Consider the following 26505-nt stretch of genomic DNA (forward strand, 5'->3'; position numbering starts at 1 on the left):
GGGTTTGAGCTTAGGTCGTGAGGTGACGATATTGCTCAGTCATTTCAAATTAAAGAATAATAATATTTTAGGCACTGATTAGCATGAATACTCAAAACACGATGGACACGCCAAAGCGAGGATGCAATACCACGCAAAACCAAAAGAGGTGGCTTGTAGAGTTTGCACAAAACCACCCCGATATAATAGCAGGGAAACAAACTACAACTTTGACGTGCAAGAAAATGCACAACTCATGGAAAGAAGTAGCTGATACATTTTAATAAATTGTGCTTCATTTAAAACTTCTATGGGGTTGCAAGGTTTACGGTTCCTATTCGGGCGATAATTGCGTTCGGCATTCTCTAAATTGTCTATTACAAACACATTCACAGCTTCATCCATTGTTATTAGTAGATACCTTTCAAGTCTCAAGAGTCAAAACTTCAACACTAACCAATACATAACCCACAAAACGTCAGTTGCGAGCGCCCTTTACCCGCTCGCATACGTTTTAAGGAAACGTACGGCCAAAAATCGATCCCCTGTATGTATGTATACCGCCTTAGACCATATAGTACATGTATATTTTACCAATCTTCAGACTGTATGTACCTACTTTATCAATTATAATATAATAAAATTAGTCAATGCAACGTAAGGGAAAAAAATGGGCCCCAAAAATTCTCATTCCTTAGAGCCTCTGGATATACATGGTCGTTGCTATAGTTGATTGCGAGTAGCTAATAAATTATGATAAAATTAAACTGTTCTTTTTAAAATACAGTTAATTACAACAGGTTGCTCAGTCAATATAAACTCTCAATATAAAATTAAAAAATAATTAGCTTAAATGACATTCTAGGAATTACTTTCTCCCCATAAATTAATTATTCAATGTAGTTTCCCCTCGGTCCCCTGCAATACCAGAGACTGAAAAATGCGTCTTACTTTACCTTTCCTTTTTTACAGAACCACACACCAGGAGAACATGGTCGTCTGTTCACCATCTTTTAAAATCCAAGTCTCTTACCTTGATTGGTGCAGACCTAAGGTACTAGATAGTAAAACTCCTGTTCCTTACCATTTCTTTTATTGAACTAATTGCAATATGAGAAGAAGATACTTACAAGTTACTGAAAACTGACAAGAACAGTCAATAAATATTTTAACTTTATTGCACAAATTTTAAATAAAAACCATTGTAAGCCTTTACCAAAATTCATAAACAAAACAGGTTAGGTACGTAATGTATACATTAAAAACACATTAACCAAAGAAAGGAAAGAAAAATTATAAATGCAGCATAAAGTTTTCAACAAATTTATTAAACAAAAGGAAGAAAAAGCGTTTATTTTTCAAATTTACGAAAACATACATAAAAAATTGTGCTGTTACGTAACCAAATTAAATTTTAAATCAGACTTTCCCTTCCCCGCTCTCAGCAAAAAATAACAATGATAATATTTAATCACTGTAATCCCTATTTATATATTATAAATATAAATAACCATATAGTTTGCACATCAAAAATTATAAAATATCGAAATTTCTTTGCACTGTCAAATAATAAAAGCAAGATTAGCTAACTTTACAAGAATTATTTTAATAACTAACATTATATATATTTTACAGTGGCGCAGTAAACAAATCACATGTGGGAATTTCTAGAATGCATCGCCGTGATTGACATTTCAGTTGCCATTACAATGATGATTGGTTTACGTAGACTGTAATTTTTTTTTTTTTCATATAGAACTTTCATATAATCACCTCCACTACAATCGCACATATAATTAATAAATTTCATTGTATCCTGTACAAATAAAGCTAAAAATATAAATTCATTTTAAATAGAGAAATGCAGTCCATTTTCACATTTAGTGCAAATATTTAGCCGCTGCGTTAAAAAAAAAAGCTAATCTACAGTGAGTTGGTGGCAGTCTCGATGGAGTAGCTCTTAACCAGTTATGTAAAAAGGAGGCAGTGTCTGAAAAAAGAAATATGAGTAGTTTTTTATCGTTATTGATTAGTTTATAGAAAAATTATATAATTGCGAAATGAGTTATGAATTTGAAACATGTTTAGGATCTTTACATTTGTTACATTACAATACAGCGATTAATTTTGTCACTGTTCGCATTATGTTCAATATAAGTACAATGAGTTCAAAGTGAAGTCGACACTATTGCTAACTTTGTTATAATGTTATTATACATCTACAGGGTGGTGTTTTTAAGTGGAACATTAGAAGTATCTTAGTAAATGGTTCAGTAAATTAGCAGTATCACTCTTGTCTGAAAACTTAGCAAAATGTTTTTTACGATTGGACAGCTAAAAGTCCACGCTATCAATTAATGTTATTGGTCTGATTTTCAATTGTGATTCGAAAATAATACGAATAAGCGTTCAAAGTTGATAATTGGTTTTTGGGCAAAAACTGGAAATTTTCAAATGGGAACAATATCTTCACTATGTATCAATGAAAAGAGCATAAAAAACGGACAATTGCTCTTTCCATTGATGCATAGTAAAGACATGGTTTTCATTTGAAAAATGCTACAAAAAACTACTTTTGGCATAGAAGACATATATGCCTATATAAACAAGACAAAGAAAGTAGTTTGAAAAGGAGCAGATCAAAATAGGAGATCTAGTGTGAAGAGGTTTTCATCGAAAATCATGTGACGAGTAAGATGTACTGTGATACAGCGGTGAACATATGTATGAGGTAATAGATTCCATTCAATGAGTAGAGAGTTACGTATACAATCAAAAGTATAGTTAAAGTCGCTGTTAGAAGTAACGTGAAATTTCTAACCTAACCTTACTTTTTATGTAAATAAGTAAAAGGATGCATTATAGACATTTCATTGTAATTGTATTAAAACAGCGTTGTAATGGAGGGCATTTTTTGGATTTGATAGACAATGACGATATTGACGACATAATGGTAATATAACGTTTGATTACATACATAGCTAACCCTACATTAATGTTTATATTTTTACAAATTTGCCGCTTTCAGTGTTCGGGTATACTAAGCAGTAACGAAGCATGAAACACAATTTCGGTTGAATACGTTAGCGTTTTTAGAATATGTAAGTTAATGTTACGATACAACACCCGTATCCCTAAATGTTAACCAAGATTTTAAAAAAAATTTCTACGTTTACGTATTGGTATTTGCTATATCTCCCTAGTGTGATGGTTGGTGACCTATTTATTTGTGAACACTAAGCAAAATCCCATTTATACACATTGTACAACTAATAACACTGTCTAATTAACGGCATTTATATAGCTGCTATTGTTTCAGAGTTTAACTTTAAAAAATGGTGTTACAACTAGAAAAAAGAAATACTTTCATTCCAATTTTAAAAGAGGTTGTTACTTTTGTAACTGAAAGCAGACATTAAACATCAACATTAGCAAAAATCTGCTATATTGTAAAATGACTAAAGTTTGAGTTCCTTTGTTTTATCTGTCTTACAATCGAACTGAGTTTCTCGTGTGGCAATTTATTACTGTTTATACAATATTACTTTTCAAGTTATTCAAATCAATAATATATTAATATACTATGACTACAGACTCTAATGTTAATCAGATTCCTCAACAATTTATGTTTTTTGTAATATATTACCCAGGCTGCAGTTGAATTATCAAAGGTCTTGACTTTTGTCTTTGACTAGACAATATTGATAAGGTGAAGTAGAGACAAAGAAATTACCTATGCAGAATCACGAATTTTCTTTTCTTTTTTTTTCTTAAGGAAGGATGGAGTTCGTAAGCCTTTCTTCTTTTTCTTGTCCTTTTTAGGCGATCCCTCCGATACCGATTGGTCCTTTGAAAATGAACCCTACAAGTAACACAAATGTTTCTTATTCATACAAAAACATTAAATCAAATCATTACCTCTTTACTACTCTGCGAAATTGTGCTTAGATGTGCATCGGACTGGTCACCATTCACTGTGTTTTCGCCTAAAAAAATAGTAAATTAGTCTCCGACTATACAACAAGAAAGTGTCAATTGCAAGTCAACAAAGCAAAAAAAAATATAAAGCGCATGCATTTTATTAAGAGAATAAATTAGAAAAATTGTGTACAGGTACCTTTAGTGCGGACTATTAAGACTCTCACCAGAAGCAATTCATTGTTAAATGTGAAATGCGTGTGTTTTTTTATTATCAAGGTACAATATACAAAATGAAGTGAATACATTACATAATGATCTTCAAATGAAAAAATTGTAACTTAAATACAAAATACAATGTACCTAAAATAAAAAAATATAAAAATGACAAATATAAAAGGTTGTGATGTAGACATAGCAGCTATCTGTTTCCTTTTTAAATTATATAACCACTTCAAATGAACTCAAGAAATAAAGCTGGTGGTCATATTTAATTTTAAATATCACTTAGTTACAATACTAAAACTTGGCAGCCTCATAACCCATCCAGTTACCATCATCACTTGTCTCACTGTCATTACGAAGTTTTGAGCAATCATCAACTTTTTTCGTACTAGTTGGGAATACATCATCACGCACAAATGTCACAGTAGACGGTTGTGTATAGGAAAATGAGTTAACAGTATTAGTTCTATAAAACGAAACGGAATTACAAACGATTGCATTTGTTTCTGGACACTCGAATGATATATATGTCGATTCCGTGTCATAGGTATTGTTTAATAAGTTTCTTATTTGCACATCTTCCTCTTCTTCTACCTCGCCTCTGTCCTCATCTTCATCAGACTCAGTAAAGTTAGAAAATAAATTACATACAGCTTCTTCAGGAATAGGAGACAAAGCTCCAGAAGAAACACTAGAGTGATTGTATTGCGCAAGGTCAGGTGGAGGTTTCAATGGGATATCATCGACATTAATAACTTCGTGTTTTCTTGCGACAGGTTTACCCGAATCTGGGGATTTTGTAATGGCGATCCAGTATTTTTCATTTCTTAAATTTTTAGTTTCCTTAGCCTTAAAACTGATAACAATTTCATCATCAGAACTTGGACTTTCAGTCTCCACTCCACTCCTTTGAGACGAGTCAGATTGAGGTGTTGATTGTTGCACCAACCTGTTGTCTTGAACGTCCTTTGTAAATTTTGAGAAATCTGTTGAATCACTGGGACATTTTGTAGTAGATAGGTCTTGGTCCACGTATTTTACAAAGAAGTAATCTAAAATATTGGACACTAATTCAGAAATTGCAAAAATTTTATCAGATACGTTGGAAGACAGTGGCGATTCTTCACAAATTTCAAACTTCCCCATCACTCTTTTTGTTATATTTAAACGAAGGAGATTTTTATCTTCGTCTGAAACGATATTACCACACAAGTCTGTATAATAAGATTCTAGGACGCTATATAATTTTAGGATGTTATCATCATAGAGCAACTCTGGGAAAAAAATATGCTCAGACACTTCAAAGCACTGTCTAATAAGATATCCATATATTGCATCTGACATTAATATCACTTGTTCGTCTGTATTTTCAAGGCGATGGCACTCTGGTGTACATAAACTGTCTACATTAACAGTTTCATCCACAACATTCTTGTTACAATCTACATAATTTAAGGTTTCATTGTCTGGAGGCTCATTGGCAAGTGCATCACTTCTAGCAGAAACCCAAGATTCAATACTTTCACTTTCCATCACTCCATCACTGTATGTTGGAAAATCCCTTGACATTATCAAAGCATCATGTATGGCATCTTCCAATGTGGTTAAATCCTTATCCATAATCTTAGCCTTTTCAATAACATCTTTGGCCAAAGCTTGAACATCTAAATTTGAGTCGAACATATTTGTGTCTGCTTGTTCAAGACTATCAGATTCTGACACTTGACTTAATGACTCATCCAGTAAATTGTCCTGCAAACTTTTCATTATTTTGGTTTCATATTCCTGGTCACTAGATTCTTTCGAAACCAGCATATTATTTTTAACACACAGTTCCGTTATATTGAAAAGGGAAGTCTTCTTTTTACTAGAGACATCCACAGCAGCAGATGTTATGAATGAGGTTTGAGAGCTGGCAGTGCACGATGCTTGTGTATTCATCAAATTCATGGCATTGGCAAAAGGATATATAAATTCTTTGATTGTTTGAATTGGAATGTCGAGTGTTACGCATTTTGCATTTCCAATATTAATGGTCACTGTGGAATTGTGTTTATTCTGAGATAGCTTATGATGTGTGAAGCTCTTCACTTGGTGACGATAGCCAAGTCTGACTAAAGCGGGGCGTAAGCGAGTAGCAATTTCGCCAAAGCGTGCAATGTGGTAATGTACTGGATTCGGTATTGCATATGAACCTTTCGGAAAGCCAGCATGACTGTGAGTTCGATACAATTCATGGGATTTTGATGATGTACTTGTATAAGCGTCTTTTATTCTTAAACCTGAAAATAAGGACCTTATTTATTTATCAACTAATATAAATTTAATCGCATTTCCTTTGATTTCTGAAATATATGTCAATTGTAATCCTACTTCTGACATATAATACCAGATGATCTATACAAAGTTACAAATTATAGTGAAAAGCAGAGCTCTGGCAGCAAAATTAGATATATATGAAAGTATATAGATCACCTGTTGTAACAAAACGAATGGAAGATAAAGATGGTGGAAACGACAATACTGTGTGATTTTGTTGCATATATAACTACAATTGGCGCAATGCAGGTAAGTAAGATTAGCAACGTTTTGTGTGATAATTAATCAATAAATCATTAATTGCAAATCAATGTTTGTTGAACAACTATGAATGCATATTTAACTGAGTATGTTAAACACAAAAAGCAAACTATAATGATCCTGATGATTTTGTCATTTCACAATATGGCAGAAACAGGGACCCGGACCGGACCGAAAAAGAACCGAAAACCGGACCGAAACCGTTATTTTTTTCTGGACCGAAAACCGAACCAAAACCGTTATTCCTTCAGAAATGGAAACGTATTGAGAACCGGAGCCTATATTACTTTTTTCGGTTCTTTTCGTTTTTTACGGATCTTAACAGGTTATTGGAAGTTGAAGGACGCGCCGGCAACCACGTCCTGAAAATTGATAAAATATTAGTCTATGATTGCCATCGGTGGATTATAAATTTTTAATAAGGTGTCGAAATTGAAGGCATTACGAGTGGTGGTGGCGCTAATTTAGCCACTAAATAAAAAAGGAGAGGCGGGTTTTAGAAAATAAAATTTTCTTTTAGTAATAAAGTGTAAATACACATTTCCCTCTTCCTCCTTTATTCCCCTTGTCGTTATAAATTATACGTCACGTTTTGGTATTCATGGCTTTTTCTTCACACCTATTAATTAACAAATCACGTTGTTATAATGAATTTTTTTAATGCCATACTTTCTAAAAGACTAGAACCGCAAATAACCGTTATGGACCGAAAAAAATGCGCAGAACCGAACCGTTATTTGCTTTTAGAACCGAAACCGGACCGGAACCGTTATAAATATTTTCGCTTAAATATAAACAGAACCGGAACCGATATTTCATTTTGGTCCGGGTCCCTGGGCAGAAACTGACTAAACTCAAAAACAAATCAATCAAATCATCAGTATCTCTTGTATTTTAATAGTTGTCAGTTCACACCCCAACCTTTCACACTTACTTTTATTACTATCCACGGATATTCTTTCTGTCTTTCGTTGTTGTAAAGGTGTATCATCAGCTAAAATCATGCAATATGTTACATGCTAAAGTGTATAAGCAAAGAAAGAAAGAAAATAGTTCCTAATTTATTCATATACACAACAGTAACTAAGAATTAAAAAAGAAATGTAGTCCTTTATGTCCTGGTGGTGCTAGCATGTTGAAACTACACCTTGTGAAAAATTTGATTCCATTTTGTAGTTAATTATGAACCAGTAACATTTGGGTTTAGCACATTGGTTTAACGCTCCACATGCACCTACGTTGGCAGTTGTAATTAGTCCCACTTTCATGTCGTGTATGTAAGTAATAAGGTTGAAAACTACATATCTGCCTTACTTATTTGCACAACTGAGTTGCGCCTTCTGTTCCATTTATAAATTCTCTAGTCACTAGATATAGAAAGTACCGCAATCATCCGCCATTTTTGGGCAAATTTGCTGCCAACTTTAAAAAATTGACAAATAAAATCTGAATAGCTGTAATTTTTTATAACCTCACTTCATAGTACTGTCATGTTTTATAAAAATTTATACAGATATCTCCAAACAGGTGGAACAATCCCTAACATTAAAGTTACTAGAATCTGGTAACTTCCGCCATTTTTGGGCAAAAATCATGCGTTCTCTCTCTAAAATACTAGCCCAAAGGATTGCGGTACTTTCTATATTTAGTGACTTTAAAATTCTCTACTGATTTGTACCCTCTATGGAGAGATAGGCAAAGCTCCAGTTTCAGGCTTTTTATTATAAGGGCGGTTTAACATAATAGAAAATTGTGGTATGGATTTTGTAAGGCACCTTCATTGAACAATTGTTGATACTTTGCTTAATTACATTGTTGAGGTTCATTAATGGTTTGAGGTTAAATTGAATGAGTTAGCAAACATGGTAGAAATCATTTGAACTGTAATGCAATCGTGTTCTATCAACTGTATCTCGTTAGATAGTTCAAAGGATATTTTACTAGTGAACAGTCTTTGGTTTATCATTGAACATTTAATATTTCGAAACAGAGAGTCACAGCGCGACAGAATCACACAACTCTAGAAACTTGGCGAGTGAAACAAGAGATTTCAAATGATGGATCACGTTCCATATACGGTCAATTAATACGATATTTCTTTTAATCAGTTTCCCAGAAAAAATTCAAAACTAATTACACAGTAGAATGTTGTCAATCCTTAGCATTATACTTTTGGTTTATGTTTTCTATGCACAAAATGAAATGTTGCATTAATACGCCGGAGGATCATTTCAACTCGAGAATAGCAATAACCTGGACACAAAGGACTACATATCAAGTTCAGACAACCAATATACATGCACACTCCTTGCTCCAAAACTTGAACTTTTAATTAAGTTGATTACATGCTGAAAGTTTGCATAACACAAATGTACATGCTGTTAAAAAAGATAGTTGCAAAATATGTTAAATATGCATATAACCTTAACTAACACGAATGTTTGTATTAAAAAATTCAACTCTCACGAAAAATTTTAAGTAATGAACAATGGTCTATGGTGCATTTCTATTGAAATGTTAATGAACCTTCTCCAGTGATGAACACTTACCCACTGTCCATCACTGTAGTTTTTCATACTCTTGTAAAAAGCGTTAATTGTAAATTATTTCACACAACACAAGCACTTAAAGGCCAAACTTATCATAATTTTTTATTTTTAACTTACCATCGCTAAGAACAAGTTCGGGATGAGTTCGTGTGGGTACTTGTTTAGTTTCTATCCGTAATACTTGAGGTTCTAGGAAAATACAAGATTATCGAAGTTTAAGTTTCTTTAAGTTTCTATACCATCTTTGCTTTCCTCCTCTGTCTCGCTGGTTACTGATGTCGGAGATCGAATGTTACTGCTATCAATTCTCTTATTAATATTTGCTGATGATAATCCTTCAGATTCACTAAAGTCTGTATCATCTGTTTACAACGACTATCAGTTTAAGCTCACAGTTTCCACACTAATACTTACATTCGCCTTTTGATTTCTTCTCGATTACTTTTTTGTACTCATCTAGTTCTTCGTCGGTTACGGAGTCAAATGGATTTTTCGCATAAGGAGATTTATACATCATGGCATTGTGTTGGAAACCACGTTGAATGATTCCCTTCGAAGCTGCTCCCATTAAAACGACCTGGTCACCAGTCTGAGTGACACCAGCATCTTGCATCTTTTTCGCTTCCTCCCATGTCACACCTTCTAGGATGTGAGACTGAGGACCTGCCGAGATTTTATCTGCTCGTCGATAGTCTTTTATCTTGAATGGATTTCAAATAAATAATTAAAATTTTATACAATGTAGAGGAGGGGGGATACTACCGTTGATATCAGTGAGGCCTTTCAAATAGGTTAGATAACAAAAATTGATATTTGGTGTATTTACATCATTCAAATAGCGAAGTCAATAAAAATGTATTCTAGCTTCATGATAATGACAATAACTTCATTAACAATGTTGCTAAAAACTTCCAGCACATGCATCTTTCATGCAGAATTTACTTTTTTTAGAAATGGCTATTATTTAAAAATTCGTTAAGCACTTTCAAATTTGTTTTATGGACATTTCATGCCTTAACGAGAATACGAACATGAAATAATTTTTAATTTCTGATCGAATGACACCAATACCAAGTCTGTAAGTGGTGTAGTTCCGGAGCCTTTGTGACAGACAGACATATAAGGAACGCAAAAGTGCACTTTTTATTTTTTTAAATGAAAGTGCACTAAAAAAAGCTTACTTTGTGCAATGTTATTTGACCACCCCAAACCATGAAAAAATGCTTGCATATTGTATACCTACAGTAGTGTATTGCGATTTGGCTGTACTTCGCGTCGTGCCCTTAAACTCGTTGCACGTGCTTTAAAGACTTGATTATACACTTGTCTCTTAATATACTACTCTTGAGACCACATGGATTTTGATCAAAACATGTCAAAATCCTTATTCATGCACCAAAATCATTGGGAACAAGATTAAGAACATTATCTCAATGCCCAAGACATGAATTTATTTTGTGAGATTAAAGGTGGATCCTTTGATATTTCATTTTATCGGTGTATTATATTTGGTTTGATCTTCCTATTGTTTTTCTGGTTCTGTTATAGTACTTTTATTATACTTATTTAATACTATTTTTGGTAGTGTGGAATATGCTAATTTCCTTATATATTTATTTATTATCCCTCTTTTGTTCTGGGCCCTCAACAAGCTTGCGCCCAATTACAAACTGACCTAAATAATGCTTTTTAGAGGTGCCCCTGCAGAAGGTCTTAAGTTGTTCTATACTACTTGGACATTTACAATATGAATTAGGAAAACTGCAGGAAAACCTAATTCGGAGTAGCCGGCAGAATGCTCGAAACTGCTCTAAGGAAATTCTCTAGGAAATTCCAATATCTGTCACAGATGAAAAATTCTTACCGTAGCCCAGGTTTCGAACACCCGACCTCCAGCTATGTAGCCCAACGCTCTACCACTGAGCTGAACCACATAGTCGGTGAAAGTGAAAAAAATTCACTCTATACTGCATTCATTATAAGAAGGTAGTAGATGGCGCTGTGTTTGAAGATAAACACACACAGGAAAAATATAAAACGGCACCAAATTATTGTAAAGTAGAAATATTCAGCACTGCGAACAGAAATAAATTTTTCACAATAACAACTAATGACACTTCGGCAGTTTAGTTGGCAACATAAACTACCAACTTGCAAAATTCACCAGTCGTTTTATGTTTCATTGTAATATTGTAATACTGACTCGTGTTTTAACCAATCACAGTGAAGGTCAAAGCTTCCCTATGCTTTTCACCGCTACCTTCTTAAAATGAATACAGTATATATATGTATTTAAATTTTAGTTGATTCCACTTATTAAAGTGAACTAATAAAACATGCTTTATTTGATGTGTTTTAGCGCATTTTCTAACGAAGTTTGGTGCGCTATTGCAGCCACTTTCTCTGTTCGTCCGTCTGTCCGAGGCCTTAACTAGTCCTACAATTTTCAAGATATTAAGTTCGTTCTTTTTGCATTCGGTAGCGTATAGCTCTAGCACCTGAACCAAGGAAAATCTTGACAATTAAACTGCGCAATGTCGACTTCCTTATTTATTAATATATTTTGTTGAAATTTTAACCACAGATATTTTTGGTGATGGCAAACATATCGCATATAGTAAAACTCTCTAAAGTTTAACCATAAATGCTTCTAGTAAAGACAAACATAACGCATACACCTATGACCTTTTGGCAAGTACTCAATGCATGGAAAATGCGCTAAAGTTACTAGCCTTAGAGCGAAAACCTTTTTTATTTTTCATATCGTGCTACATAACACTGTTACTAGAGGTAAAAACACCCATATACACTGTACCCAAGATAAGAATGTCTATCATGGGGATCTCGGAAACCATAGAAGATACGAATATGGTTAAACTAGGGAAATTAAAGAGTAATTAATCATCATACTGTAAAGGAAACCAGAAAATTCCAATTACTTCCGAAGAAAATCCGAAAGTTGCTGATTTCATTTTCGTTTTATTCTGCTGTTATTTGACCACATACAAAAGACAGAAAAACTACTTTCACAAGGCCATTTTTTTAGCTCTACAAGATACCGTTGAGAGATTTTTTCAATACAATGTTTTGTTTCGGCGAAATCATCATTCACTTTATTTTTTTATATGGTCTGCTAGAAAAGTACATACTGTATGGAGTAGCAATTTTTATTATAAATACAAAGATGTGCGGCACACAACGGAACACAAAAGGATGCTGTACCCGCGCACAACGCCCTAATCGTGCGAGAATCGAACAAACTTTCCACTTTCTAGGAAATTTGTTCGTTAGGTATTTTCGCAAGATGCGTTGTGCGCGGGTGCATCCTCTTGAAACCAACAATTTTCAACTTGTTTTTTTTTTAGTGTGGGACATCATTGTATTCGTAATAATTTAACAAAAAATGCATCTCAATACAGTACGTACTTTTTCTAAGAGGCATATAAAAAAATAAAGGTGATGATTTCTCTGAAACAAAACGTATTGAAAATCTCTCAACAGTATCTGGTAGAGGTCAAAGGGTGGCAATGAGAAAGTGGATTTTATTTTTTTGTACCTGTTCAAATGGCATCAGAAAAAAAAGATCCACAAATTTTAGAACATATCTTCGGAAGTAATCGAAATTTTCTGGTTTTATTAACAGCATGATAATTACTAATTAATTGCGCAACTTCTCTCTAATTCATATCTCCCATGGTTTCTGAGATCCACATGATAGACATCTTTATCTTGCACACAGGGTATAACACGATCTTTAAGCAAAGAATTTTGCTTAGGTAATTGCACGAGAAGAATACCACACTGGATTATTTGAATCCCCACTGCTGTCCAAATGTCCTGTTTTACATGACATATTTGGGTAGCAACTATCTGCTAGAATATCATGTGTGCACGTCACATTTATAGCGTATAGATCTATGTCACTTTACATTATTTTATAGTCAATATGACTTATCGCTTCTCCTTATTCTGAGATGAACTTTGAACATGATTTTTAAAACTCTGTACACTGTTCCTTAAGCTTCAGCAGAATTAATTTAGTAGTGGCCTGTTTCAATCATTATTTGCTTATAATGAACATCTATAGATTCTTATAATCAATTCTACTAGTAATGCGCTATCCATTAGTTTAATAGAAAAGCAAATAGCAAATACTGCACTGTTCTATCATATCTGAAAGACTTGCAAAATATCAATGGTAGTACCTACATATAAAGACAGTTTGAAAAGCATTCACTGGGTTATTTTATCCAGATGGGATTTTTTAATATCCTTTACATTTGTAGATACAGTGACTCAGAAAAAATGTTTGAGTAGGCTGATTTTTGGAAATCAACTTCTTTCAGTTACCATTTTCAAATGGGTGCAGAATAACAGAAACGCAAACAATCAACCCGGTGATGTATCACTAACGTTAAACTTACCCTGCAGGTTATCTATAGAAAATGTTATTTTTCCAGGTTGTACAACATCAGTTTAAAATGTAACTGACAGATTTCAGAAACATGTTTGGTTTACTTGTGAAATATTAGCCAATCAAATCCTTTAACCCACAATTTAACTATAAATTAAAAGTTTAAAATGACATTGTACAACTGGGCCTAAATAACGCAAAATACCGTTTTTAACCTGCACATTAAGTTTGACGTGTCGGATGCATCACAGGGTTGAATGGTAAATTTTAAAAAAAACAACCAATTGAATATACATAAAATTTGCATTTATGCACTCTGCTTGAGACTAGTTTAATTTCTGTTAACTTACCTGCTGCTGCAACTGTTTAAATTCCTTTGGGTTTGTATTCTTCGGCACAAACTGAAGAGCAGACTCTATCTTGACTGGTGTACTGGAGTGTGTAGGCGAACTTTCCGCTACCCACTGCAAGACAAAACCAGCACATTAGTGACTTGCATTTAAAAGAAAACTTAACCTTATGTGCCTTGCCCTTTGTGCACTGTTGATCATCTCTAATGTACTGGTTTTGTAACAATTCGAGGGAGACGACAAATTCAGTATGCAATGGGCTCGAGCACAAAGGCGTGTTAAAATCAATTCACACACGATTAGTTACAACACTGATGTAGCAATTTTAAAAAAATTAGAAACAAATGTGTTTCGTTTGGAATGTTTATTTATTTTTAAAAAAGCCTTCACGTTAACATAGCAAATAGGTTACACTATATTAATATGAGCGTGCTAAACAATGTTAAAGACATGACACATTCAGACTAGATCGATTATACGCAAGTAAACAATGGATGAAGTTAGAGGTAAAAAGTTTTTCGAACGATAATTAATTAATAGCTGCCTGTCCTGTTGTTAACATTTGTGTTAAAAATTAGATCTGTATATATGTTTTACATAGCTTATATGGCCCATAAATTTACAACACTGTATAATGCATCAATGTGTCCTGGTGTAAACTGCAGAAATGCTAAACACTCAGTAATTTAAAATGGACTTCTACAGGTTATAAAAAAAAATAAAAATTTTATAACAATGAGATTCAAATAAATCTATAACTTTTGAATCCCATGCAGTAAGTATAGAAACTCTACAAGTTTTTTACACGCACACATAACACTTAGCCATTAGACAGTGTGTCTTTCACTAACAAACATGTAAACTATAAATCACGTTAATGTCATGCAATCGGTTCAAATAGGCCTAGTTTACTCTAGCCACATTAAGGTATGTCTAATCATACTTCTAAACCTATTAATATCCTACTTAGAAGCATGGTATGGTATTGCTCTGGTAGTAACGTAAACATTATTAGGGAAGCTCTACTGGCATAAAATTATTACATATTATGTGTATCATTTGTGCATATGAAAAAGCAAGATATGTAATTTATATGTTTAGAGCATATAGAAAATAATAAAATTTCTTCTCCTCCCTGTCAGTTTTTTGTGCATTTTCGATAAAAAATGATCTTAAAGTTCATGTTAATTATTGTATTATTTAGCTAATTATTATATTACTAGTACGATTATAGGTACAGCACAATCATTTTTGAGACTGTAATCATTATTAATCACCTCAATCCCGAAATGAAATTACAATGTGACCATCCCTAGTGTTTGTTTTTCTTCCATTTTATTTATCTTTCCGTTCTGAGTATTGCTATATTGCACTACAAAAACAAAAAGAGCCAAATTTTTGATTCTCAAAAACTTTTGGCTGTACCTATAGATGACTTAATGAATTTTTTTAATCTGAAAATTTAAATTGAAACCAAGTAATCCAAGTACGTAATCACATTATGCACATAATAATTATAATCTAACAGAAACTAACAAGCCTTTAGCTAAAAATATAAACTCTCTTTCTCTCTACCGCCAATGAAAATTTACGAAGTTTCATTGACAGATCCTACTCCTTATCCTCAAATTTGATATATTCTACCTTTGTAATCTTTTTGGGATCTGGTGTACCGGTCTCTAGGATCTCCACTTTCTGGTAGACATTGGGAGAATTCAGCCATCGCGACCGATCAAATCCTTTGCGACCATCCAATTTTTTCCACAATCTGAAATTCCAGAAAAGAAATTATAAATCTTACGTCGGGTTTAATTTCAATTTACTTATATTTATTCTGAACGAGCTCCTGAACTTCCTAATAGTGTAAAAAGGTGTGGGACGGTTCAGAGAGAGAGGATTTGAGGAACAAAGATATCAACCGAACAATAGCAGAATATTTTTCTTGTTTTGTGCTTCCTACAAATAGTAATTGAAGGATTGAGGCATTTTTATTTTTTTCTGCCTTTGTTTTCAGGGGAGTTTTAACATTTCTAATACTATGACTAATTTACGTTTAAACCAAGGTAGCTTTGATAATAGTAACAAAAACATGCACTAAAATATATGGTTTTGAAGCAAAACATCTGATCTGCAGAGTGGAACAGAAAAAATACGACGGATATCCAAATGCAAAATCAGGGCTGCGTAGCAATCCAGATGTATTTCCCTCTCACACAGTCTTCACTGTTTAATAATTTTTGCCAAAATCAAGTTGTACAGGATGAGTCCGAAATTTAGTTTACACTATAGCTCCCTTGAAAAGTGTGCGCGAAATATGATATATTTTTCGTTCATACAGTCTCATTATAGGTAGGTATTTAATCTTCCTCTATTAGGTATTCAATGTAGTACTTAGCCTTTTAATATTTCCCAACATATTTGAGATCCTTGACGCTACCTGAGCAAGTGAAAAGCGAGACCAAAGAAAAACATAGAGAATAGAGATTATCACAGAAAATCAAAAATTTCATCAATTATACAATAAAGGGCATTCAGGTATTCTTTCGCAACGGATATTTTAACATTTTACTCATGCGCACCCTGAATAAAGTTGGGAAAAATATCTGATTTTGATCTGTACAACGTGTACTCTGCAAAAAATTACAATTGGGCGTTTTTTGCGAATTTTTAAAAAGTAATTTTTGATTCGTTATTTTAATAACAATATTGAGAATTTAAGGGCGTGCTTACGATAAGCGCAAAAGTTTAATTTTGGACCATAATTAATAAAATATCATCTGCAAGTTTAGATTGGGGTTCTTTCATTCAATCAGATTTTCCACTGCACAAAAAACAAAATGGTTGCTTACAATTCAAAATCTGTACCATTTCAAGCCTATTTCCTCACCACAATAATGTCACTACCGAGGTCACTGCATCGTGATAAAAAAGGCGCTTTCAATTCGAAGTTGATTTACTTCCAAAGTGCTCTGCACCTGCTCTACTCTGTGACTACACCCTTTTTAAGCCGGATTTATAGTTCCGTAGCCGTAAGAACGTAAAAACGAAACCGTAAAATCTTACGTTAACCAAAATTATACGATTTATAGTTACCGTAGTGGTAAGAGATGAGCTTGCGCCACGAACTTATGTCATCTGTCAGTAAGAGTAACGTGCATTTCAAAATAATAATAACCAACAAAGTGTCAATAATTATTGTAAATAAATGAAACGAACGTCAGGATAAACTCAACTGTTTGAATTATCCGAGTACTGCCGACGACAAACGCGTTAGCACGAATTACCGTAAGAAATAAGATTTGGGCATTTCCTACGTACCGTAACCGTTCTAACGCAACGTTAACGCGAACTATAAATGTTCACACGCAACAAGTAGGGTTTAATTCCAAACGTTACGGTACGGCGTTGCGGGTACGGAACTATAAATTCAGCTTTAGAGAATGCAATAATGCCAGTTGACAGTTGAATTCAACACGAAAGTCCTAACCTCACAAATATAGAAAGCACTAAAACTGTCCCACCAATTGCCACCACTGGAAAGCGCTTAAAATGAGAAACTGGAAAAATACCAGACAAAAGATTAGTACCCTTCCAGAACTGGAACAAAATATCCAACCAAATACAAGGACTGCACACGAAGAGGAATAACATAAAGGGAGGAGCAAAAGGAGACATACTAACAAGGGTTAAAAAAGATGAGGGAATGGGGGGAGGGAGGAAATGAAAGAGGTGGAAAGCAAGTGGAAAAGGAGGGGAAGAGAATGAGAGTGATAACTATATGCAACAGAGATGAAATGAAAGTTAAAAAATAAAATAGAATATGGTAGATGAATTAAAGGGGCTTAATTGGGGGGGGGGGGGGGGGGTTGTATGCCAAAACACGGAATACAGGAAAATGGGTAGATGTGTGCAATAAAGAGGGAGACTAGAGGAACAATAAGAAGAAAAAATACGAGAGAGCACAGAGGAAAGTATTAAAAAGGCAATAACATGAAAACATGAGTGAAAACAGGTAAATGGAGAGGAAGCAAATAGAATTCAGAAGACAGTTCTTAGTACTTTAAATATACAGGCTGCTTTATAATAAAAGAACAATTAATCAAAATCTACATGAAATAAGTCAAAAACTCTACAAACTCTACAAGTCAGGTACGCCATGAAAACAAAAACGTGTCAGTTTATTTATTGTAATCCATTTTAACATTTAATAAACATTAAACAACCCACAACAGGTATAACTAAAGTGACATTTACTCTCCGATTTTGTTTACTTTTCGGGGCATATCTGACCTGTACAATTTAAAGTGAATACTATTACAATACTTAAAATACTCCAAGAAGTACTTGAAGTATTTACTAATTCATAATTGCAATATATATTTAAGTACTTTACTAATTATCAAATACCATATTATATGTATGGCACCTGAATTTTCAAGTATATCTACTTAAAAAGATTCGATGTGAACAAGAGTATTTCAAATACCGCACCATAATTGAAGTACTTTTTTGAGTATTTTATATATGAGGGACTGACAGCTATGAGTTCCAACACTTGTACTTCCAGTTTTTTTGTCGTATACTGATGTCCGGTATTATTTGTGACGTGATAGGTGTATAAAATTCTGAGCATGCGGGGATAGCATCACATTTTGGGGGATGTTAATAAGAATAAAATAAAACGTCTTTATTTGATGAGGTTCAGTGTAGGCTCTTCTTCCTCCTAACCATTGTTGTCAATTTTCCGTTGCCCCCGTCAACTCCACCCCATCTAAAAGAGTGGAATTTAATTGTAGATTAATGTTTGGTTTTGACAATTGACATGTTGTATTAAAGTTACGTTATACGTCAAACCAAACATCAAAACAATGGGCGCGTTCACCAGACGAAGCATTTCATGAGCGCTACCTAAAGGCGGGAATACTCTATTATCTGTTCACCCAACAGATGCAGTTAAGCTCCTCCCAAAAAATTCCCGGCAAATTTATATGAACATTTTTAATTCTCGAATTCTCGAATTTTTAATTTTCGAAACCTATAACACACACACCCATTTGTTTCCAACTAACGTCAAATCTGTCATTGCGTTTTGTATTTACCTTTCTTCAATTTGCTGTTAATTTCATTTATACGAATAAGTCTTTTTGAAGATTTGCACTAGAACTCTTTTGTGGGACTGGATATGACCATGAATGTAACCCAAGCTGCTTTTTCTCCAGCTAAAAAATGACCTGCCAACATTTTGATCAAGAAAATTTGTTTGATTTTACAACATTGAACAGGTCAAGAAAAAAGCGAGGGAGGAGCTGTCAGCCATTTCTATAGAAGATTTAAAAAATGTTTTGAACAGCACAGATGGGATGTATTAGTTGTCAAGACTACTTTGAAGGCAATAAGGTTGGATTGTAAAAAAAATGAAAATAAATAACCCCTTCGTAGGTTAAGTGGGCAAAGTTTCACAGTTTTTGTTGATTGTTTCATGTTTGCGCCGATTGAAAAAATAAGTATATCATTATAAACGTTATGACAAAAAGTTTAAAATATAGAAGTTTCTTATTTCAATAAAACAAGCTAAAAAATAAAAAAATTCAAAATAGTGATTAGTGACACATGAGGCGCTTTCTTTCGGTGATCCAAACGCGTTTGGATTGTCAAATCACGTTCTTTCAAAGTGTGATCTTATGTTCATGATTGCTAAAATCGTGAACTAACTGAACATAAAAGTTTTATGATCACGAATTCCTAACCTATAAATGCAAGGATATTTTTGCTCAAATGTTAGGTTAGTCAATATTTATACTTAACTGAAAAGGAGCATAATCGTGCAAGTACTTCCACTTGCATTTAAATTATTTTCATAATCCAAACAAAAAATACATAATTCGAATGCCAATGTGTACTACGTAAACTTAACCATACTTTGATTTAAATTTGCGCGTTCTATCGTAAATCGTGATCCTACGAATCACGATTTTGAAATCATGATCGCAAAGTAGCCGAAAGAAAGCGCCTATGGATACTAATGCCTGATATTCTTTGTTCAACCGTAGGTTACATAGTTTTCATTGTTGAAAAATAAGCAATAAAAAAACTCTTTTCAAACAATATGATGCCCATTTAACAAAAGAACTACTCATATGTCAGTAACCGCCATCTTGTATATCTTTTTGACATTTTTTTTTATGTTTGTATGCATAGTTAATTGGTTAGTAAGACTTTCAAAGTAACTTTTTGTTCCAAACGATCTTGGACACCCTGTATATGGGCGCACGTGAATGAAAAAGCTACAATCTTTTTATTAGAAACAAACAGCAATCTGCAACCACAAAAAAGATGACGGCTTGACCAATATACGCCAAAGCAAACATAATGGTGACTCTTACCCCTGTTTATAAAGCTCCTCCTCTTCGAGAAGATATCCCAGTGAAGAAACTGCTGGTGGAAGTTCAACGTCGTTCTTCGGGCGGGGTAATTCCCCTTTCACTAGTGGATGCCTATAGATGTAACCAGTACGGAAACCTGCATTATCCAACATTCGCATGAGCGCCTCGAACTCTACGCCGCCAATGCGCCATTTTCGTTCAACTTTTTCTTCCAGAATCGACGGTTGGTCTAATCTGGGTGTACTCTGTGGAGGTTTTCTAGCTGCATCGTACAATTTTTTCCTAGCCTCGTCTGGCAGTAATGACAAATTATCTACACCGATACTAATCAATTTGAGCTGCGTTTCACATGCCAGGACGGTATTACGAACATTAAAAAATGCTTCTTCTATTGTCTCGCCACAACATACGGCACCTTGATTTGTCAATAATAGCACCTTATTAATCGGTCCCAAATTTCTGGCAACTTTCTCTTTTTCTTCGGGCTCGTTTAATCCCCCAATGTATTGATGTGAACTTACTTCGCCAATTACTACAGATTCCTGACTAATGGGCAATAAACCACATTTTAGTGCCGATACTGCTACAACTGAGGGTGTGTGAATGTGAATGATGCATTTGATATCTGGTCGGGCAGCGTGAATGGCACCGTGTAATGAAAACCCGGACAGATTAACTCCAAAATTGGTCGTTCCTTGTTCTACAATTGTTCCTTGCATATCAACTTTAACCAAGCTGGATGCTGTTACTTCGTGAAATAAAACGCCGAAAGGATTAACTAAGAAGTGCTCTTCGTCTTGATTTAATCTGGCAGTAATTTGAGAATTGACACCTTGCGCCCAACCGTACAAATCGATTAATCGAAAAACAGCCGCTAATTTACACCTTAAGATTTTTTCACCTTTCGCATAACCCATCGCTTCGACGCCTCTTATATCATTAATAGGTATCACGCAATTCGAATTTTTAAACACACTTCCGGCATTTTTCGAAACGCCCATCATATCTGATATCTGTTGCATCAAATTGGTAGTTCCGATGCCTTCCTTAAGCTGTGTTTCGATAATTCGTTCCAATTCCTCGCGAAACAATCTACTATTCATTATCGCCTCGACTCGTTTCCTACGTTCCATTTCTCGTACATCTGCATCTATATCGGCCGGTCTTAACTTATTTCGTTCGTCTTCTTCTAATCCATCTATACCATTTGATTGAGGTATTTCGCCGTGATCCACGTCTGCCATTGTGAATTGATCTGAAACAAAACGTTTCATTAGTAAGTCTTCAAGATTTCAAACCAATTATACTTGCTATTATCATATCACAAATAATGTATCTTGGTGCACATGGTGCATTGATCTTTAATTTACGCAGGGCTATAGGTTGACATTTTGCAACAGAAACCAAAGGTAACTAGAACACTTTCTAGTAACAAAATATATAAATCCGTAATGAAAATTGCTAATGATTTCAAATGAGTTTATTTTTAAATTATATGGACATTTTGAAATGACCTCGTAATAAAATCGTAATTGCAGACACTCAATTTTAATATGCCAGACAGGCATTTGTATAAAAAAAAAGCAGATTAGTGGTAGATGTGAGGTCATTAAAAAAATTACTTATTCTCGAATTACAGAAGTAAATTATTATGTCCTTGTTTAACTTAGATGAAATGAGTGATGTGAAAATCTACCCTTTCCAGTTTAACAGGAAACGAACCCATTTTGTTCAAACTTCCCTTGGGTCACCGTCATCATCACTAAACGAGTCACTAAATAAGAAAGCGAGTAAGAAAGTATTAACTTATAAAAAGCATTATCGAAATTACTGCATTCAATATAGACCATATCTGTACTAACAGACTGGCTTTCCTTTAATTACCATCTTTGTCTTCAAGTTTGTAGCAGAGGTGTTGAACATTTCGTCCCACTACTTGACGTATGGCAAACAGTTGTATTTTTAAATATTTTTCCCGGCACTTTGAAATTTAACTCTGAAGCAACCTATATACAGGGTGTCCCGCGAGAAATGGGACAAAATTTTCCTATGTGTACCTTGGGTGAATTCGAGTCCGCACATTTTTCGTTTGCTAGATATGATTTTTTTCATTTGATAATATTAATGGGACGTAATCGTAAACCACCATAATGTCGGAAAATGATTTTATTTAACGAAAAATTAATACTAGTTATGAAAATAAATGTTTGCCCAGCATCAAATCTACACATTTACACGTAGTAAAACTTTGGTCCTTTCTTCGCGAGACACCCTGAATAGTATAGACATTTGGTGGATTGTATAGACCAAAGTAAAACAGTTTCCCTCTCTCTCTCTAATGAAAGAAAAGTTTCCCTCTCTCTCTCTAATGAAAGAAAAGACAAAAACATAATCTCAATAATACAATCACAATCTGTGATATCATTGAATAATAAATCTGAATTATTATTCAATGGTGATATTAAGAGTCTTCTTTACCTAAGCGCAACTTTTTTACATTATAGTGAATAGATGATTTGATTATAGTTGCAAGAAACAAGATGATACTCTTGTTTAGTCAACTCCTATTTCGGTCCTTAGTTAGTTCCCGTCGACACTGTGCAGCGGCGCTTACCCTCAAATTATTGATTTACCGCCCGCCAAGATACAGACTTTATTTACAAAAAAAATGTGATTTAATATTTTGGGGTAATGTTTAGAAGTAACTTATCTAGAAAACTGTCGGTTTACTTTTTCCATAAACCGTTTTGTTCCAGAGTAAAAAAATAAAACAGATTAGCGCAATAATCGATGCAAAACATCTAATCTTTAAACAATTGGTATTCAGTTGCTATAAACTTTTTTAAAAAAAATAGCCCGAACATTTTGTAGATAAAGGTCTGAATTTATAAAATAGTTCTTTAAAAAAATTTTTTTTAAAAACAACTTTAGTTTTTATGGCGGGCGCTCTTATGGAAATTTACTTTGGGTGCAGTGGGTACAGAAGACTCTTAAGCTCAAATTATGATCTGTTAAAATGAACCTACCTTTTGCATCCTAACAGAAACAACTTGTAAATCAACATATGCATGATGAAAGCGCATTTTTTGTAATACAAATCAGTAGGTATTTGATTAGCTAAGTTTAAATTCTTCGATCTTATGAGTAATCTAACTCAAAATGGACCAGAGCCTGCACATCTACACTACAGTCAAAAGCTTTTAGTGAAAATGCTGAGATATTAGCCAGAGAGCCAGCCAGCCAGAGCCATAACGAATTATTATTATATTCGTTATGGCTGGCTGGTATTTTTTTTTCAAAAATGCGCTAAAAAATTACCTAGAGCAAAAAATTCATCACAATACATTGTTTATTTCAAATATTCAGAGCGGGAACAAGAGTTTACACACATACCACTAGCTAACAATATTTCACAACATGGTACGTGAATCTCAGGGTACACTAAAGTTGTGTAAACATCACTCGCATCACGTAAAGAGCAGCGTTTATAGCAACCGTGTACTACTGGAAGCTTTAAGTACTCTTCATTATCTTCTATACGTGCACAAATAAGAACCGGTCGAGGAACCGGTTTGCTTTTTTGTGGCATATTTAAGCAATTAATTGAATGACTGTTCTTAATTTACATCTCAAATCGTGTCTCATCGGGCAGACTCGTTTCACCGGGCCATTCACAGCACCAACGAAATCCGTTCTCATACATTTTTAAAGCACATGATAAGTATTACTATACAACGCGGGAATACCCACCAGCGATATGGGTACTTTTCTACCAGGATTATATTTTATACATTTTAAATTTCCTTTATATTTTACGATACAATGTTTGCTTTAAAACGAAATGTTAATTTGGAATAAAAAATATAAAAAAGCATAATTATACAGTGAGTTTTTTTTAAAGACTGGCCATAGGGTTTTACATGTTAATTTTTCAACTCTCTGTTACCTTTTTTGTGAAAATTACGAAGCCTAGCGCTGTTATTTAATTCAATATTAACGTTTTCTAATTATTTACTTCATTTTGTGGAGTAATACTCCATGTAAAGCGAAATTTTGGAATGAAAATAACCTTAATGTTAGATCAAAATTACAAATGACAGTAAAATTGAACCAAACGAAATTAGAAAACATCTGTTTTGCTAATTTTTTCCATATTTGTGGATATTAAATTGGAATTATTTCAATACTTTATGAGCTCCTGTAGCTTTATTACAAAACTGGGCTGAATATTTTCCTGAAGACAATACTTAACAGGGAGCTGAAAAATTAGCATGTAAAATCCTATGGCCCCTCTTTAAAAAAACTCACTGTATGTATGCAACTTTAAGAAATAAAATATTTTTTTATATTTGCACTTCACTCTTACTTGTGGACAATCGCGAGGTTAAATAAAAAATGTTCCTCGTATATATTTCATGGAATTTAAATAGAATGACCAACCCCCTTTATTGACATGTTTGATACAGATTAATACCTCGATTAATACATTACTAACATTTCAATTGGATAGCGCTTTTCAGTGAAAAGCAGGCGAACAGATATGTTTTGCTTACCAAAATTTCAAATCATTATTTATATATTTATTATTATTTATAAATATTTATTATTAATTATTTATTAATTAATATGTATAAATATTTAATTTTAGCACTTCTCAGTAAAAAGTTTATTGAGGAATGGAGAAACGAAGGATTCGTAATAGCTTCTATTACCTACTGTTTGGGAAATTGTGCTAGAAAGAAATCACACATGCGCAGAATCGCCTAAAATTTCCCTCTGTTATGGTGTTGCAGGGTGTAAGGTGTTCCATGATTACAATACGTTCATACTTAATACAATTATCACAACCTTTGTAATTTCTTAATCGCAAATGTTATCACGTTTATCAAATTACAAACTATTCTGATTATTTTGTTAACAAACGTTGAGATTGTAAAAAATTTCAAATATCTATAATAACTTTATTTTCAATTTACATCTTTAATGTAAGTCAAAGTAGAGTCATAACTTCATAAGGGATACTGATATTTCATGATCGTCGTCGGGGGCGACGCTGTCTATCGTATATCATGTAGGGGGCTAAAGTTTGGTCGTTTAAGGAAGTGACAATACCAAACGTGAAACCCTCACTTTTAGCATTGTGAACCAGAGAAATCCAAAATCTAGAACTAAACTAAATTGTAGCCAACTAATAAAATCAAATTGGACACGTCGATCAGTGGGTTTTTCCGAATCGCACCAAGGTTGCAACATTACACAAAATCTCCGTAAATTTCCCATCATTTTGTTAAGGTAGAAGACATGGTGTGATGCAAATCAATCTAAAATGCTATTGGCACAAAAACTAAATCTGACGTAGAGAAAGCAACATACTTCTTGCCCAGAACACCCACTGCAGAAAGGACAATAATCACAGAAGACATATTTTATTAAACACAAATACATTTTACTGTCATTTGTACGTGTATGCGTTGCATACTAACACAGTCTCATTAGACAAGCTAGTTATTAACATTTACAGACATCACGTCTATAAAAAGAACACATAGTAGTTTACACGCAAACATTGTTTAATCACTTATACAATCTTTAGACTAACACTAAATGAACATTTACATTGCGTAGCTATACATATTAGCATTAAAGATGCGAGCTCGTGCCAGCAAGGAATGCACTAATAAAAATATTTCATTATACCAATTACCATTCCAGATCCGCTGCAAGAAGTTAATTATGTTAATTGCAACTGCAAATTAATTATCAATTTGAATTCATTATTAACAGGTTTTTTACATAGTTTACGTAGTCGTCAGATGATTATGTTTGAAATTATGAATTTTAAAAATAAAACAAATTGGCGTGCTTTATCACATGATTAACAGAAAATCATATGACGAAAGAGTAATAACCATAAAAGAGAAAAAGAATTTTGCACACATTACTTACAGGCGCGCAAAAATTATCATGAAATTTAATATGATATGCGTTGTGGTGAATAGTGAAATAGCATAGTTTATGCTCCGTCATGTAGATAATTTCATTTCAATAACAACGTTTTATCACTATCACATCGTATAAAAAGTAAAGTTAGAAACGAAAGGAAGCAA

At 33.7% G+C, this 26505-nt stretch overlaps 1 protein-coding gene and 1 long non-coding RNA gene across 5 annotated transcripts; both read right to left on the bottom strand.

Annotated features, from left to right (window-relative positions):
• Positions 1 to 1288: 1288 nt before the first annotated feature.
• On the bottom strand, positions 1289 to 23842 carry LOC116180108 (protein hu-li tai shao-like). 4 transcript variants are annotated; one of them, XM_031499947.1, is made up of 11 exons: positions 23792 to 23842; positions 20399 to 21653; positions 15660 to 15783; positions 14016 to 14129; positions 9666 to 9951; positions 9491 to 9613; positions 9369 to 9440; positions 7637 to 7696; positions 3898 to 3965; positions 3713 to 3841; positions 1289 to 1969 (listed from the first exon to the last, which is right to left on the bottom strand). In XM_031499947.1, exons 2-10 carry the CDS (start codon positions 21640 to 21642, stop codon positions 3713 to 3715), a joined length of 2220 nt encoding a protein of 739 aa, XP_031355807.1. In that variant the 5' UTR covers positions 21643 to 21653; positions 23792 to 23842; the 3' UTR covers positions 1289 to 1969. The 4 variants fall into 4 exon arrangements, with proteins under 4 accessions (XP_031355807.1, XP_031355805.1, XP_031355806.1 ...); XM_031499945.1 differs by lacking the exon at positions 23792 to 23842 and adding an exon at positions 23717 to 23759; XM_031499946.1 differs by lacking the exon at positions 23792 to 23842 and adding an exon at positions 21706 to 21733.
• Positions 23843 to 25121: 1279 nt separating this feature from the next.
• LOC116180110 lies at positions 25122 to 26316 on the bottom strand. The gene is made up of 3 exons (XR_004147074.1): positions 26192 to 26316; positions 25772 to 26144; positions 25122 to 25719 (listed from the first exon to the last, which is right to left on the bottom strand). It is a non-coding gene; the product is annotated as an uncharacterized LOC116180110 (long non-coding RNA).
• Between the last annotated feature and the right edge of the window lie 189 nt (positions 26317 to 26505).

Source organism: Photinus pyralis, unplaced genomic scaffold (assembly GCF_008802855.1).
Source record: "Photinus pyralis isolate 1611_PpyrPB1 unplaced genomic scaffold, Ppyr1.3 Ppyr1.4_LG9, whole genome shotgun sequence".
In the NCBI taxonomy this organism is placed as follows: domain Eukaryota; kingdom Metazoa; phylum Arthropoda; class Insecta; order Coleoptera; family Lampyridae; genus Photinus; species Photinus pyralis.